The sequence below is a fragment of the Bacillus rossius genome, chromosome 15, assembly GCF_032445375.1.
Source record: "Bacillus rossius redtenbacheri isolate Brsri chromosome 15, Brsri_v3, whole genome shotgun sequence".
In the NCBI taxonomy this organism is placed as follows: domain Eukaryota; kingdom Metazoa; phylum Arthropoda; class Insecta; order Phasmatodea; family Bacillidae; genus Bacillus; species Bacillus rossius.
In genome coordinates, this window is record NC_086342.1 from 4332882 (window position 1) to 4345695 (window position 12814).

The following is a 12814-nucleotide window of genomic DNA, read 5'->3' on the forward strand; positions in this document are numbered from 1 at the left end:
ATGTAATTTTATTTCTTAATCGAAGTAAATCAGTTTCGGAGTAAACTTGTCAGGGGTAACACAGATGGCCACCAAGGTTTTAAGTTTTTGACGTGCGTTAGTTAATTAAAACTATGTTTTCTTGGGGAGCTCAGTTTCTGCAGCCAATTCAGTTTATGCCTAACACGTATTTGATATTTCAGAGTCCAGCTGAATCATCTCGATTCACAAGAGAAATTGTGTAGTTTGGAGTTCTTCGCACAGCTAACACGAGTGTAGTGTTTTTTATTTTATGATAAAGTGTTATGACATTACAGCCTGCCTTGACAGCAAAAGGTGTAAACAAATGTGTTTCGTAAAACTTAACTCTGGATTTACAGTTATATTGTATTCAAGACAACCCTAATTTAATTTTTTACTCTTCTCCGTTCGTATATTTTTTTTTAAACTTGTATTTTAATTTGATAATTGTTTCTTTGTATCATGCATTTGATGTAAACTAATATAAAATATATAATTTAAAACAAAAACTAGATTTTTAAAAGGCATGTAAAAATTTTAGAGATCATATGAATGATGAATATCAATGAGCAATTGGTTACATTCTAATCAATCATTAAATTACCTATTAGTACATTCATTTTGGGATGAACTACCCTTCCTTTCCAATAACTTAATACATACACATTTAACTCAGATGTGCAACTGGACTCCCATGCAGATAATATAAATTATATGGTTTATTTTAAAAATTAATTAAGAACAAGAACTGACTGCTTTTCCCTTTAACTACAATGAAACTATGTGCTGCATCTGTCACCGAAAGAGCCTGTGTATTGAGTTTTATAATGTTAAAAAACTAAAATATTAGTTATAATGAAAACATTTTTCTTTGCAATACATTATCTATCAGATTTACAAAGTCCAAATGCACAAAACAAAACAAAAAGTATTAAATATTTTTCTGCAGAAAGTTTGAACAAGAAGTATAATTAATGATAGAAAAGAATCATTAGGCTTAAGTTTCGATTATTTTGTATTAATAGCCACAGAGCGTTAAGTACTTAAGTAAATCAACACACATGCCTACTCGAGACATTGAAGTTTCTTCACGACACAAAAAAACACTTAGGCAAGTGGAATTCGACAGTACTTTATCCCTCACTGAACACCGAGGACACACAGTTTCCTATCTATAACACCACCGACCAAACACAGGTAGTCACAGCGGGCACAGGTGAGAAGAGAAGAGGGGAGGGGGCATGCACTGACACACTTACTGGACGGCACACAACCAAACACCGAGGGCAGGCTCACGAACCTCACAAGACGCGCAACAGCACAAGAAACACCAGATGCAAAAATTTAAATATGGGTTCACCATTTTAAGTGACCATTTATGAATGATACAAGAGCTTTTGAGCTCTTTCATTATGGCCTGCGCTTAAAACTTGTTTTAGCAGTAGATGCAAAAAAAAAATTATAAGATACGAACATTAAGTGTGTACACAGATGTTTTTTTCTGATTCACGTGTTAATAATGTTTTTATTTACATTTAAAAAAAAGTTTGTAAAAATCAGATTGTAGAAAGATTGTAGAAAGGTATTAATTAAAGATTGGGAAAAAATATCTTTTATACTAGGACAAAATAAAATTTGGATAACTCAAAATTGAATATATAGAAAAATTATCAAAAATTTAAAGATAACAGGGACCCTTCAAGTGGGTTTGATGACTCGCAAAACTACAGCTGTTTTTTTTTTTTTTTTTTTAAATTTTTGCATGAATTTAACCTTGCGCACTTGCGTATCTTGCACGGTTTATGAAGCCGGTCTAAGGGTTGTTATTGTCAGAGCTTGCCGACCGCCGCACAACGCTCGTGACGCGCTCTCACGGGGCCAAGGACAATGGTGGCGCCGTCTCTCGCTGTCTGGGTCGCGGACACTTGCACTTCACGCAGCGGCTTTAAATTGCACGAACAAAACTGGCTTGAGCTGATAACAATTTCTCGTAAAATCTTTAACCTGCTTATCTGGTGATGTAATAGCAGTTCGGTCAAGCACCATACTTCCCTATCAATTCTCTAAATATCTCCCGCGTTCTGAACTAGAAAAAAAAGATATAAAAAATGTTCCTTGGACCAAAATTAAGATATGTTCAAGAAAAGCAAAGTCAAATTAAGTCTTGACAACATTAACTGTGAATCGGCTACTCAGGGATCAACATGCCTGTTAACTGTGGCCAGCACTACCGTTACCTGAACCAACCACCTTCTACACTCTGCCCCAACCCTAGTTGGGCCTTGCTATCCTGGTCGCCACCACGTGTTCGGATGATGTAAAACGGCAGATTAACGCGAAGCCCTCCTCGAAACGCGGCAAGACGTGCAGCTCACCAGATGTTAGTCGAACTCGCCGAGGGCCCACCGACCGGACGAGGGAGGGGGGGACGGAAGGGATACGAGCACAGCGCGAATGGAAGGGGTAGCAACACATTAACACAGGTGGAAGAACAAGACGTCTGAGAAAGGGAAGTCATACATACTTGCTCTCCCTACCATCTGCACGGCACGAACGCCTTTCCGGAACGTGGCCACTGTCCAGCGAGCGGAGGGGGACAAGAGACATTCCAGTGTTAATTGCTTCGGTGCCCACCACGCAGTGCTGGGGGAAAGGGGGGGAGGTGGGGGGTGGGGACCGGACGTACACCTCGGGTCCCAGTTACAGTGTTCACAGTGACAAGGTACTCTGCATGCACTTCAACGGTACGTCTTACGAAGAGAAGGCGAGAACCCTGGGGTCCTTACTTGCTATACATAATCAGATACCCTACCAAAAACTGAACATTTGCATATTCGTGAGGTTTTCGTCTCATTTTCTCAGCGACAACCTGTGAGGCTACAAGGATACACCAGTGCTACATCAACATCAGCCTTGTATGTATGCTAAAGTATTCAGACTCGCTAGACTACGTGTGCATGCTATTGCTGTTACTTACACACTATTAACTTTCACAAAATAATCCTACTTTATTACTCTTTAGCTGCGAGCTCACAATCCGAAACTAATCCTGGCATTTTAAGTCTCGTCTTGATTTGCCAGTAGCAAGACAGCCTACAATTATTTATAACAGAAGGTAAACTTCTATGAGATAACAGATTGTACAGTATAGTGACTATGTTTAAGACCACATTACAACCTCAAATATGTACTGCAAATGACTTAATAATGCAAATACAGAGCACATAACAAATTACTCAAATAACAGAAGTTGGATTGGGGTTAAACAACTAGCAGTTAACTTCCTGATAATGCAAAGAGGGGGCAAGGAAGTGCACGAAAAGGCAAAAATGTGTAGTTCCAACTGGAAACCACACATTAGCAGTGGTTTCTGCGAGATATAAGTAACGGGCGATACGTGAGGCAACAGGACGAGGTGGTGACACGCACATCCACGAACAAGAGCTCTCCGGTTACCGTCACGGCACGCGCGACGGGCCAGCGCGCCGTGGCCTGGGTGAACAGAGAGCCGAGGATGTCCTTCCTGTGCGGGGAATGCAAGGATTCAGGTGGCTCGTGACTGGTGGAGGTGGAGCGGAGTGGGACTACCGAGTCTCATTACAACACAAGCTGCGAGGTTACTGATACCACAATGCTCAAGTACAGAGAACAAAGAGCCATTTGTAAAACCATTAAAATACAACAGCACCTGGGCTCACATCACACAGTGTCTAATAGAAAGAATTTTTTTTTAAGATGGAAACTACAGTAATGTTAAAAATTCTATAAATAAAAACGTAGCTTAATCAAATGTTCTAAATATAAATATTAATGTACATACTGTCAAGTATGAAAATAATAATTGAAAAAAATCAATTTTAACCGAGTCTATAAAAAAAAAGTTTAAAGTAAAATTTGAAGACTTTTTACAACAAACAGTGCTTGTAAATGATGTTCAAATTGTTCTTTTCTCTCCATTTGGTTTCACTGGAGATTTGTTCTCAAAATAAATACTGTACGTCAGGCAGTGTCCCTACAGGAGCCAAACAAATTTTACACAAAATTAAAAAACAACCATCTCCGTGAAACTTGCAGATGCATACAGGTAGGTACCGTGAAAGCTGCATTCCATCCTGCAAGTGGACAACGGTCTACATTGCAAATATAGTCTCAAAACACCTAGGACAACGCAGTCTGTCCGAGGGGCAGGCCACCGCCCCACCGAGGTGGCCACGGAGCGGGCAGTGCCCCAGCACCCAGCACCCCTCCAAACTCTCAGTTCTCGGGGAAGTAACACTCTGCTCTAGCTTATCAGCGTTCCACCAATCACACACTTCCCATGAAAACAAGAATTTCGAAACGGGATAACTCTCATCTACAGTTTCCGGTCATGATGAATATGCGGTCATCACACGTACTTAAACACAGAAGAGAGAATGTGTTCTTTTGAGCTTGGTTTTCGCCAATTTCCGGACACTGACATCATGAATAATTCTGTAATGTGGACAGAGGTGTGGTGAAAACTTGCAGACAATGAACATCCAGTGAGTGACGACACATAGGAAACACATGTGCATTGGTGAGCTGGATGTGCTTTTAAAAAAAAAATTAATATAACGTCAAAATGCTACCTACCTTTGACAGAAGTTAAGTACATGACAATATTGATTGTATGCGAACAATACAGTTTAACATTATACAGCCTTTTTTTTTGTTTAAAGCATGATATATTATTTTAATTCAGAAAAATTTTAAGTGTGAATTAACTTTTTTTTTATGTAACTGCTTTTCATACATATTAAAGTGAAAAAAATTCAAATACAGCTCATAGTTATGATGCCTGAAACAATAAAACAAACCTAAATTAATGCAATTATCGTTAAATTTTGTGAGCAAATAGAACTAGGCTGGTTGTTACATTGCAGAGATGATGCCCTGCGCAGACTCGCGCAATGCGGTCCCAGCCGTGTGCCGCAATGGACTGACGAGGACGAAATCACGATGCGTCAAGAGGTGCGTGTGCGCGAGTGAGTGAGAGAGAGAGAGAGAGAGAGTGAGAGTGAGAGAGAGAGATGGAGGGAGCGGGGGAGCCCCCGAAGGGGACCACGAGCGCCGAGCAACTCAACCGGACACATTCCCTCGGCAAGCTACGGCACGGCTCCCGCCGGCCAATGCACAAGCAAGCTGGCGAGGCGAGCAGGGCTACGCAGCGATGCAGCACGGACAGACAGGGCACGGACGCGCCAGACGATGCACGCATTACCGCTCACCCAGCCGTTTCCCGTGCGACCGAGCATTCAGCAGCTGTTAGCAAAATTTTTTTTATGGAAACAACAGTGAAGACAATTTTTTTTTTTTTAATTATTCATTACTGCTACTGAAACAATTTTCTCATCGCAATGTAAGATGGTTTACTAGATTTTCAATAATGCCTCACTTAAGGGTATAAGTCCCGTTCCCGTTCCAATTCATAATTTTATATTTACGTTCTACAGGGTTAAACCTGCCCACATCTTTGAGTGGCTGAACTTTCACAAAAAGAAAAAATATTTATATACATATGCCTAATTTTTGCATAATTAACTGGCAAAGTTACATTTTCAATGTTCTAGTGCAGTATGGATCAGGAAAATGAAAAAAATATATATATAGAACTGGAACTTTTTAGGTTGAAAGTCAATTTTACTAGCTACTATGTTCTATGGTTTAATTTCTTTAAGAAAAAAATTAATTTTACCTAACATTTTAAAAAAAGCTAAATAGAATTAAATAAAATTTTTCTGAAAGAAATTTAAACCACACCACACAATAGCCCCCCAGCATTCCCTGTAAACCCAAAAAATTATTTTCCGTTTGGTTCTCCTTACCCATACTGCACGAAAATGTTAAAAAATTGAACTTTGCCAGCTAATCATGCAAAAAAGTACGGACTATACATACATTTTTTTTTTTTTAGTTTTGTTGGATTTTTAGCCACTCAAAAATTCTACACAAAGTTAACTGACCGGGAACGGGACATGCGTCCTTAGGTGTGATCCAAACATACGCAACAGCCGATAGAGAGGCGTTGACTGTCCTTTGACAGAGGCGATGGATGCAGGTTAGTTTAAAAGGCGAAGCGAGCTGGGCGTGAGACACGAGTCACTCGTCAGGCGCGTCACCGCCAAGACGTCATCCAGAGCCACGGGACGACACAATGCCAGCACTGCCACAGTCCACTTGCTTACACAGCAGGAGAGAAACAAAGAAGAGAAACAAAAAAAAAATAAAACTAAAAGAAAGTGGTGAGTTACAGTTATAAGTAAGTTGTTATGGGGGGGGGGGGGGGGGGGGGAGGAAACAATGTGTAGCTCTCTAAGCTGCTTTAGTAAACGGGCCAAAGTCCCCTACCATCCAAGTAGTTATGGTAGGACGAGTTCAGGCCCCCTTTGACCATACCCGACTGCATCATCATCATACCGACATCTGCAAATAGGGAAACACAAAACAACTGGAGTGCTTTCCACGGCACGAGGAAGAAAAAAAAAAAAAACAAAGTTCCAGTTCTTTTATCACGTGTGCGATTCACTGCTTCTGCCTGCTCTTGCACGTTCTTCACACACGTCTATGGATAAGAGAAAAACCTACGTCATGTGGTACAGGAACTGTAAGATCATGTCAAAACACAAGGCGACACTCAGGGATTTCACACTGAAGCAAAATAATGATGTTTTTTTAAAAAAAAAATATTCTGTACATTCATTTAGAGTTTAAAAAATCTGCAAAGTTATCTATGAACGTTTCAATTACCCCAGCAAAAATTATTGATAGTTTTTACAAACCAAATTGAATCCCGCTTGCATGAACGGTAAAACTTGAATGTACAGTTTAAGCAGCAATCCGAGTGCATTACTTGAAGCAAGGGAAAAAAGTGCCACACACTATGTCAGCAAAAAGTAATGTGAGTGTTTCTGCAGAGGCAGTTTGGTAGTAAATTCTTCATAATGATACAGCTAAATTCTTTTGAAGTATCTCCTGTCTATTGTTGTACCTAGCAATTGTTTAAAGAAGGTTTGACAATTTTTACTTTAAGAAAACCAATCACCAAGCAAACAGTACATTTATTGGTTTTTTTTAAATTGCTGGGCGCACATATTTAATTAGTAGAGCATCACAAAAAAAAAAAAAGCAAATTTTTATTAAGAAACATATGTCTGGAAACAACCCTGCAAAGTTCAAGGCACGAACAATAAGGGCGCAAATTTGAATTTCCCGTGCAGCTAGGGGCACTCCAATTGCGCACAAAATTAAAATTTGCGTGCTACTGCTCTAATCTGTAACTTGGTAGGGTTTGTGTTTCCAGACATATGTTCCTTAACCAAAATTGTTAATTATGGCACGCCCTACCAGTTACCACTCATTAAGTTTGTAATTCCCGATAAGCCTCAATTTTTGTACACAATTGTCATTTTTAAAAACTGATAAAAAGATTTTCTATAAAATACAATCACAAATTTAAGATGTTGGGACCTGCTATTCTGCACAAATATGACTTCAGACTATTCCTGAAAGCTAGTTAGTCACTTGGGTCCCGCGCCAGCCCAAACGCTCTCTTCCCAACGCTCGATCTGCTGCGCCAGCTGCGTGCTCTCCCAGGTGGTTGCAGGCTCGTGTTCCTCATGTTCCAAATGAGACGATGCATGCATCAGCACACACGTCCACACAAAACACACAGTGACCAGTAGCAGCAAGACGACACTACCGTTGCTGTAATTGCCTTCTTCAGAACAAAACAGTTAAACCTCATCCATCCGGACTTTCGCGCGCCAAAGGTGATCCGGACAATCAAAAATCTGGATAAAACGGGTAATGAGTTTGCAATCACCAAGATTCGCCACAGCGCAACTGTCCACGATCCACCTCTGTATTCCCCCCCCCCCCCCCCCCCCCCCTCACCAATTTTAAGAATGCGGGAGCAGACAGAAAAATGTACAGCTTGCGCCATCTTTAGATGCAACCCATTATGAATCACGAGGGGTCAGTGGAATGAGGCAATTGCAGATTTGTCGAATCACATTAACTGAACCTCAATCAATACCACTTCCAAGGGTTGATAGAAAAATTGAGGAATGTGTAGAAGTGGAAGAAAATTTATAGCTATATATTTCCAGAAATTTAAACTGCATTATTAACACTGATTACTAATTAAATCTATTCCTTGCTATAACTAAGAAACTTATTATGATAACATAAAATGTAATCATACAATATAAATTTATAATCAAAGCAGATGAAGCAACAAATAATAGTGATTGTAAATACATATTTTTATGTTTACACAACACAGTTTTTATAACAAACATGATAATGGGGAAGTACTAGAAAAAAGTTCAATTAACTGTTCGATCGTTGATGTTAACATTGCATAGAAACACTGGATGAAATGACATACGTAGTTGTATGTAATTGTAACTCTCACAGATCCTGTGGAAGGGAAGGGCATAGTCAGAGTTTTCATGTATGTACCTGCATTGCTTTCTGCTGAAGGGTAGGAAAAAAAAATTGAAAGAATTCTGTCTAGTCAACAATTCACTGCTAAAAACATCCCCCTTTACAATCTTACAGATGTAACAGAGCAACAACTGAGAAACTCTTCATATTAATTAAAAAATATATATATATTAATGAATAAAAATTTAACTCACAGTTTTTGCATTTGCACTTCTTGATGAGGGTTTCATCCTTAATGTCTTCGTGGCAAGCCTTGCAATAGAACCACGCTCTGAAAAATAAATTCATATTAACTCCTGAGAAACTCATTGTTTTATCAGTAGAGACCTGCAAAATTCATGGATTCATTGACCTCTAGGATAGACTCCACAGTCCTTTAAATACTCACGGAAATGACACCTGTTCATTGGCTACTGACGCGTGAGACGTCTCAACTAGGATGTCCGTAATTCGGCACTTTCTTGGTTTCGTGTTTCCCATTGGCTCACAGTTCCCCGGATAAAATGTGGGCCAATCACAGAAGCGGTACAAAGGTATAGTTGTTTTGATGCTAGCCTATCGCGAAATGAATCCACGAATTTTGCATGTCTCTATATATCAGAAACACTAATAATGAAACACTGTTAAACAACATGTTTCCCAGAAAATAATATGAGAATTTAATGCAAGATTTATACCCCTTTAAAGGTATAAAACTACTACTAGTCTTACATGACAGGTAGTCTTATAAATCAAAGAACTCCACACTTTGACGATACTTGTGATGTTGTTGCACTAGCATGACGTGAGCAATTTTTTAGAGTTACGTATCTGGACCAGCTGGAGTCTGTTTTTCACCTTTGCATCCAACAACCACCACCATGTGATGATGTTTATCTGTCATGCTGTTTTTTATCACATGGGCTCTTCTTCTCCAATGCAGAATTAAGAGTTAGGTGGTAAATATGCTCACCCTCCTTTCGTTGTTTACAAGCATAGACACTTTCCCTCATCTTTCTGCTAGAGTGCAGAGGGGTGTGGGGGGGGGGGTATCGATATCTCACCCTCTCACTTCGTCAATCACGACTGTAAAGTCCTGGATTTTTATCATGCAGTGAGCAAACTAAAACAGTTTGTTTCTAGTTTTAACTTTTCTATACTTGCATAATTTCCTCATGAAATGGCATCCAATTTCATTTTTTAGTATTATATGTGGATAGTTATGGTTATGCCACTTCCACACCCTAGAAAATTGGCCTTAAGTCTTTCATGAAAGTGCTGAACCAGTCTTGCACGCTGTATGTTCTCACAATTAGGAAACCTTGGCAATTCAGTGCAACAGTGGACACAACAGGAGTACTCCACAACCAGTGTTTGTAGGCATAAATGCAACAACAGGAAAATGTCTTGACATTCAAGAAAATGGGTTGAAACCGCAAAAATTCACACAATTTTTTTTTTTTGTCTTCTGTGCAGACCTGCCTGCAGATGTCTCACAGTCTGGGGATGACAGTGGTTATTTTTAAATCATAATCAAAATTTGTGTATTTCATTCATTTAACATGAATTTATTTAATTCACGACAACTCAAATTCCATAAATTTGGAATACTTGAAGGCTGTCCTATCTCCTGCTGGCAGACTAACGGTTTGTCATTGCTTTTCGCTTTTCGCTTTTCTACATTTATAAAATTATAAGTTTGGGCATGTATGAACAAAAAAAAAATATAATTTTGAAACATATTTTTTAGCTTTCTGGTTAGGCCTGTTTCAGTGTGTGCATCGACAAGTACTGACTTGCAAATGATTGTGATCTAGTATCAATTTCTATTTCAAATTAATAACAGTTAAAGAAATAAATCATTATACTTTAAACATTTTCAGCTATCCACCAACTGAAGTGGACAATTTATATCATAATGATACATGGATTAATTTAACTTTGAATGTGTGGTCATAGTCTATCCTGCATTCTAATCAACACCATTCTTTAGGACTATGAAAATTTTTTATGTTATATTAAGTTATATATAATAATATAATTATATATTAATATGCATTATAATCATAGCTTAAGATTATTACTAGATAAAATATCATTCAATAGTTTAGTTAAAAAAAAAAAAAATTAAAATTATATCTTGGGAAATGAAAAAAAGTGAGACAGAATGAGTTAAAAATACAGTTAATGCTATGCAATGGTGGATACATCAGTCTGTGATGTAACCATATTAAAAATGAAATATTTAAAAAGTTATTTTTATTTACATACTTATCTTCTATATTTATTAAAATTCAATTTTTCATATTAAAAAGAACTAAATAAGAATCAAAATAAAAGTTAATTAATTTGTATTAAATTTTTTATCAATATTTCACCCAATATAAATTATAGTGATAATAGAACACTATTTTGCCCTTTTTTGGTTTAAAATACAAATACAGTGAAATAGCTTTAAAATGTTTGTGCCCTGTGGTAGGGTCCAAATAATACACCTGAAGAGAAGTTTCAGGAAATAACTACAATTGATGTCGTATACAAGTAAACAAAGTTACGTTAGGGGAGTTTGCCAGTAACCCACGTATGCACTGGTATAGGGTATAGGCATAATTAAACCATTTTCAAACTATCAATTCAAAAATTGCAAAGAAAAGAATATGGCTATAGAAAAAATACGAAAAAGGTTTTATTAGGTTTGTGTTTCTATGTTTTAAATATTTAAATTTAAACACTAAAAAAAAACACACACACACCCCCAAAATAACTTTTAATAATTTTCATTTTATAACCATGGTCTACTCTTCGCGATTCGCAGTATGGTTTTAGTTTTATTAATTTAATAACAAGCACGGCGAGACTTTCCTTTATCAGATAATACAATTAGTGTAAAAAAAAAATTTACTATCCCATATTTAACTAACAAATGTTTTCTAAAGTCAAAAAAAAATGTTATGTTGTGTTTTCTTTGTTGTTTAGCTGTTTATGTTATAAAGTTTTCACGTTCATGTATGTTTCTGTAGCTGTATTTCTTATACTTTTTAATTTTTTTTAGTATTTTACTCTTTTTTTGTTTTGTTTTTTGTATTTATATCAGGGGCGCAACAACAGGGGGGGGGGGGGGGGGGCAAGGGTATTATGCTCCCCCTCTGAAACCTTGAAGTGGGGGCAAACGAGGGCAAATAAAGTGCTGTGTAATCAATTTTTAGATAATAAAACTGCTTAAATAGCACCAATTTCCACCTTGAAATACAAATTTTCCCGGGGGAGGACCCCCGGACCCCCCGCTTCAATAGGGGGGATCGATGATTCTTTATAAAAAGGTATATTGCTCCCCCTTTGGAAATTTTGATGTTGCGCCCCTGATTTATATATTAGTGTTTTTTTGTAATTTGCCCACAATGCAAGGCTATGAGCTGCAGGTAGGCATGTAACAGATCTTAAATGAATAGTAACAGAACTGTAAAGGAGAAGCAAGGAGCAGGTAGGTACCTCTTGACCTCGTCCGCCGACTGCGCGATGAAGAAGCCCTGCGTGCTGGCCTGTATCTTGGCCCCCCGGGGGTTGATGGATATCTTGCTGTCGCCGCCCGTCTCGCTCTTGATCTCGATGGCCAGCAGCAGCAGCTTGAGCTTGGTGAAGCACAGTCTGCGCAGAGCACGGCGTCAGCAGACCGCGCGGGCGCACAAGGGGTCACTCTCCGGGGACAGGGGGGGGCCACAGAGCGACAAACACTGGTCTTTCATCGGCACTCGCCAGAGACGTGCAACATCCGACCTCGCTAACACGCTCACGATAAAACTTAAGGACACAAAATTCAACGTGGAATTCTTTAAAATAACGCAGCGTGTGATAAATATACACGCAAACTGTGTTTCGAATCACACATAAGTTTCTACTGCTGGAGCGGCCACAGGCTACTGAATCATTCCATTAGCAGACTGAAATTTTAAAGCTATGAAATGAAACGGGAAAAGAGACTCTAAAAAAAAAAATACTAAACCTTGGCTGTGTCAAAAGACACAAAATTCAACATAGAATTCTTTAAAATAATGCAGTGTGTGATAAATATATACGCACACTGTGTTTCGAATCACACACAGTTTCTACTGCTGGAGCGGCCACAGGCTACTGAATCATTCCATTAGCAGACTGAAATTTTAAAACTATAAAGTGAAACAGCAAAAGATACTCTGAAAAAAAAAAATACTAAACCCTGGCTTTGCACCTGATTTTTTGACAAGGAATGACATTAAAATATTACCGGTACACATCTTGTTAAAACTCACTGAACAGTTAATACTATAAAGTTTACTTTTGGCCTCGGATGGCAGCACCGTGGTTACATTTCCATTCCGTGAATTCCGTT

At 38.4% G+C, this 12814-nt stretch overlaps 1 protein-coding gene across 21 annotated transcripts in view; it reads right to left on the reverse strand.

Annotated features, from left to right (window-relative positions):
* The window catches only part of LOC134539349 (calcium-activated potassium channel slowpoke), a 223340-nt gene that overhangs the window by 60498 nt on the left and 150028 nt on the right, over positions 1-12814 (reverse strand). For 8 of the 21 annotated variants that reach the window (XM_063381318.1, XM_063381306.1, XM_063381309.1 and 5 more), the window contains exons 13-15: positions 11938-12093; positions 8664-8740; positions 2525-2575 (exon numbers count right to left, since the gene is read on the reverse strand). In XM_063381318.1, the coding sequence (XP_063237388.1) occupies positions 2525-2575; positions 8664-8740; positions 11938-12093 (284 nt within the window). Of the gene's footprint in view, positions 1-2524; positions 2576-6369; positions 6445-8663; positions 8741-11937; positions 12094-12814 lie in introns of all 21 variants that reach the window. The other 13 variants (XM_063381311.1, XM_063381304.1, XM_063381310.1 and 10 more) reach the window with 2 other exon arrangements.